Here is a 4,753-nt window from a genome sequence, read left to right on the forward strand (position 1 = left end):
CTGCAGCTGGGCTGACAGCTGTGTTTTGAACCAGGCAAGAGACTGAGTTCACAGTTATTGAAATCTGTAGGAATTACATGGTAATCTCAAACTTATTATTGAGAAAAATTAATATTAAACTTTTAATTTGATTGTTTTAAGTCCGACCTATGCTGCCCATCGGGAAAAAGAAAGAGAAACGAAACCTTTCCTTTTGAACCAGATTGTTCTGATCTGCATAGACTCAGCAGTCAGATTCACCTCTTCAGTCAGGAGACTGTAATTCTTATATAACGTGGAAGCTTCCCACTCGTGTGGCCTGCCAGTCCTTCACATCCGGAGTAATTAATAAGCTAAGTTATTTTTCTTTGTAGAATAACTTGGCTCTATTTTTATCTGATCCTAATTATCATTCTGTTCTGAAATGGAACTCGTTTCATGCAGACTCCAGGGGAGCCTCTGTAACCGGTGGTGCTGCTCCGGGGCAGGGGAACCCAGCAGACCCTCCGCTCCCTCCCCTGCTGTGACTTGACGTTGGGTTAGGTGGTCCTTCAGGGTCTGAGTCCTAGCAGTCTCCGTCCTCATGGCGGCCAGCGTGTGCCGGTGGAAGGTCTGTGCAGAGATGGAGGAGGGGGGCCGAGGTCGTTTTTTGAATGTTGTGAAAGGGGTTAGCTGAAATTGCATCCAGATGATGAACAGATCCTCGTTAGTTCTTAAGCACTAGGTTTTCCCAGAAAGCTGTGCTTTTTTAAGGGTAATTTCCGAATTATTTTATTTGTTGTTATTATTAGTTTGACCAGAGAGAGAGAGAAAGGGAAAGTGAGAAAGCGAGCCACCAGGTCTGAGACGGCCACGTGAGGGTCATTTTACTTTTGTTACAGTGGTGGCAAGGAAGGTCTTAAAACGCTGCCATTTACCCTTACTCCCAGCTTTTTCTGGAGAAGACCTTTCCTGCCAGTACGAGTGGTTTTGCTGCTTTCAGATGGCTTAGTTTTAAAGCCTCAGTATGTTTTCTGTTTAAGTCATTATGGAGTACTATTATAGCCAATTAAAAATCCTCTTAACAAACTATCATAGATTGGCCCCAAGGAGATTGCTATTATTCTCCTCCTAAGAAAGATAAGATTTATGAGCCACATTAATTTATTGCCTATTTCCCCTAACAAAGCAAAATACAGCTATTAGTGCACTCAGTTAATATGGGCACTCTGAAAACGCTAGAGATTTTTGGTTGATGTACTGTTAGTAACCAAAAATATTGAGGTTTTAAAAATGATTAAAGCCATCTATTAGAAATGAGTTGGTGTGTTGCTTATACCGTTACAGAAAACAAAATGACTAAAGCGTTCTGAATTTCGGAGCTCATTATTGGCCTCAGTAGTTTCAACTTTATTTCAAGGACTGATTTAGGCTTGGGTAATTCAGTCTTTTTTGGCGAGTCACAGTTTAAGAGATTCTTCCTGATTTATTACCCCCGTGATAGTGTCTTAGTCCTGTTCCAGCTAGCTGAGGGGAAAAGGACTGACTGATTTTAGGAGGGACCGTGGCACCTCGTAGTTGGACCTCGGGCGCCTGGCCTTTTCTCCACCACCTCACCTGGCCAGGCTGGGGCAGCCATGTGGGGGCCCCAGGTCCACCCTCAGGCAGGTGGTTTGATCAGGGGAACCTTGTGGCTGTGAGCGACGATGCCGAAAGGTGCACTGGTGAGGGCCAGGAGACCAGGGGCAGGCGTCCGAGGGTCTGCCCGGGGGTCACACAGGTGTTCGATTTCCTGTGATGACTGACAGTGAAAACCTAGGCTTCCCTGGGGGCGTTCCTGTCGGCAGCCTCTGCTGGCGTGCACCGACGTTCCAGACATCCTGGAGGAAAGTGGGTGCTCCGTGTGGACCATTGTGAGAACTGGTGGTTTGGGGCCGCTGAGCCGCTCTTACCTGCTTGGGAGTGGCGGGAACCTCCCAGATTTAGTTCCCAGATACTAGCCAAAGGCCCACCTTGCAAGCAGGGCTCTTCATGATGGCCGTCAGAGCTGCTGTGTCACCTCTCCTGCACACAGCACACCACCCCCTGCAGGAGGTAGTGCCCTTCCATCTGTGTGTCCCACATCCAGGTGCCCAGGGGAGAGAATTAACCCTGCTAGGATGGGTGTTCTCCCACCCAGACAGTGTGGCACGGGTGGTGGGGTCCTGCCTGTCTGCACGTGGGCTGGAGGTTCATGGGGGGCTGAGAAGACACTCGAAAGGGAAATCCGTTGTAAGGACGCAGGTGTGGAAAAGCTACTTCATCCTGAGAAGACCCTCCTAGGAGCAACGCCACAAAAAGGTACAGGAAAGCGGCCTCTCCTCCAGGCGCTGGGAGCCCTGGGTTTCAGATCGCATTCAGCAGGCCTAGCTGCTCCGAAGGAAACAGGGTAGTGCGGAGGTGGGAGGTGTTCTTTCATGCAAAGACACTAGATTAACCTAGAGGAGACTGGCACATGTGAACATGCACATGTGTGTGTGTGTGTGTGCATAGACAAACACATAGAAAGCTAGAGCCCAGACTCGGTTTCTTCTGCTGTGGTCCACACATGGGTGCCTGTCTGGAGTTAGGTCCTTCCTAAATGACGTTCTACGCTGTACACCGTGTAGCGGACAGGCGTTACCCTGCTGTTGCGCTGTGCACTGTGTAGCGGACGAGGCCTTATCCTGCTGTCGTGCTGTGCACCGTGTAGCGGACGAGGCCTTACCCTGCTGTCACGCTGTGCACCGTGTAGCGGACGAGGCCTTACCCTGCTGTTGCGCTGTGCACCGTGTAGCGGACAGCCCTGTGTGCGCCTGGGCCTCGGCAGGACAGGCACCTGGCCGGTGTGCAGTGCTCGCCTCCCAGTACCGAGGCAGGAGCAGGAGGCTGGTTGACTGTGGATGACCCAGGGATGTCCTGGGGGAGCATCTTCCACTATCCAGTCTCTGTAGTGTCCTCGGACTCAGGTTTTTTTTTTTTTGAGAAGTTTTCGCTATATGGCGCGTGTGCTCGCCAGACAGAGAGAGACATAGAGACAGAAAGTGAGAAATCACCCCCCAGGGGGAATGGTCACGGCGCAGTCCCTTCTCCTCCATTCTCCTCTCGGGATCTTGGGCACGCACGCACACGCACCTGGCGTGAGTTCTAAGCCACCGGGTCCAGGACACGAACCGCGGTCGACTACGTGGGAATCCAGCGGCATAGCCATTACGCTAACTGCTGGTTCCCTCGGACTCATTTTTGCTTTTGTATCTGGAGTGTGTTCAAGCTAGGAAGGGGGATGGCAGTCATTCCAGGAAGGACAGGACAGGACTTCTAAGGAGAGGAGCAGGTTCCTAGTGAGCCTGGAACTGCCTGTGAAAGGGGGTGAGTTCCTAACCTCCAGCGCGGCAGCCAGCAGTTCTCTGACTAAGCGTGAATGTTGGAGGCACAGATGATAAACTGGATGTGCATACTACAGTGTCAGGATGCGTCTAAGGGGGCAACCTCGGTTCCCCGGGAGCCAGGGTTACGTCCCTGCAGGAGACCTGTCCTGGGAGTCCTCCATCGCGTCTAGGCAAAACCTTTCCTTAGGAAAGAAGATGCTGAACAGTCTCAGCTCTCACAAGCTCCTCTGAGTCCCCGTCCCCTCTCCAGCTGTGGGCTGACAGCCCGCGTGTGACAAACGTGGCCCCAGGGCTCAGCCTCCTGGGGCAGGCCATGCTGTCCCAGCCGGGAGCAGCGCTCTTGCTAGACAGGCGGCATCTGTTCCGTGTGTTCTCAGCCACACCGAGGGAGGAGATCTGCAAATTGCCGGCGTGGGTGGCTGCTGGGAAAGCGTAGTCACCGGCACCGGGAGGAGAGTCGTGGTGCCCATGGTACAGACCCCTGCTGCCGCACCGCACCCAGCCTGTCACGCCATCGTGGGTGTCGGCATAGCGGTTAGTCATGGCGTAGTTCTCTGTGCACAAATGCGCCGTGATTTTCTGACGACCCACTATTTCTATTTCACCCCCATGGCATGGACCTTCACTGGTCGGATTGGGTTAGGAGTAAATAGCCCTATTATTTGTTAACCATCTTAAACCAATGGATCATACAAACTTGCTAAGATTTACTGGTTGATGCACTGTTCGCTTAGTGGGATGCTCTGCACCTGAATTGATTTCAGCCGTGTAGGGCTGGGTGGGGTGCTGTGGGATGTGTGGATGGCAAGTCCTCCGTTAGCTGAGGTCAGGCCTGCACTGTGCAGGCCCATGGTCTCGCTCGGTAAGTGAGCAGCTGGGTCTGTTGGTTGGTGGAAGGATGGGGCCGCAGCGCAGGGGCCGAGCCCTCAGCAGCCTGCCAGGGGTCAGCATGCAGGTGTGTAACGTTTCTGTTGCATCTTTTGTTTTCACAGTGAGAGAAAAACGCAAGAGCCTCTTCATTAACCATGTAAGTGAAGCCGCCTCCCTTGTTTCTCATGACTGTCCAGTGTAAAGCTTAAGTTCCCGGGTCTGACGGGCGGCCTGGCTCTCCTACTGCCAGCCCCTGGAAGGCTGTCAGCAACACCGCGTTGCACTGCATCCAGTCGGGTGTGTGATTGAATGTTCAGCCACTGTCCCCGAGCACCCACCGGAAGCTGAGACTGCTGTTGTCCCTGGGAGAGGCGTGTGAGCTGAACCTCGGAAACGCCGCACGGCCCAGGGAAGGCTGCCCTTGAGTCGCTAGCACCCCCCACGCGCTGTTCCTTGTCTCCTGTAGCTCAGTTCCACTTGACACGTCACTGCCCCTCCTCAGGCTGTCTGCCCCCACA

The 4,753-nt window shown here is 52.9% G+C and overlaps 1 protein-coding gene across 1 annotated transcript in view; it reads left to right on the forward strand.

Moving 5' to 3' along the window:
* The window catches only part of CCNY (cyclin Y), a gene marked incomplete at its 5' end in the record, with an annotated part of 54,104 nt that overhangs the window by 8,916 nt on the left and 40,435 nt on the right, over positions 1 to 4,753 (forward strand). Inside the window, 1 exon segment of the mRNA XM_014591503.2 lies at positions 4,358 to 4,392. Within this exon segment, the coding sequence (XP_014446989.1) occupies positions 4,358 to 4,392 (35 nt within the window).

Source organism: Tupaia chinensis, unplaced genomic scaffold, assembly GCF_000334495.1.
Source record: "Tupaia chinensis unplaced genomic scaffold, TupChi_1.0 Scaffold000578_2, whole genome shotgun sequence".
NCBI classification, from domain to species: domain Eukaryota; kingdom Metazoa; phylum Chordata; class Mammalia; order Scandentia; family Tupaiidae; genus Tupaia; species Tupaia belangeri.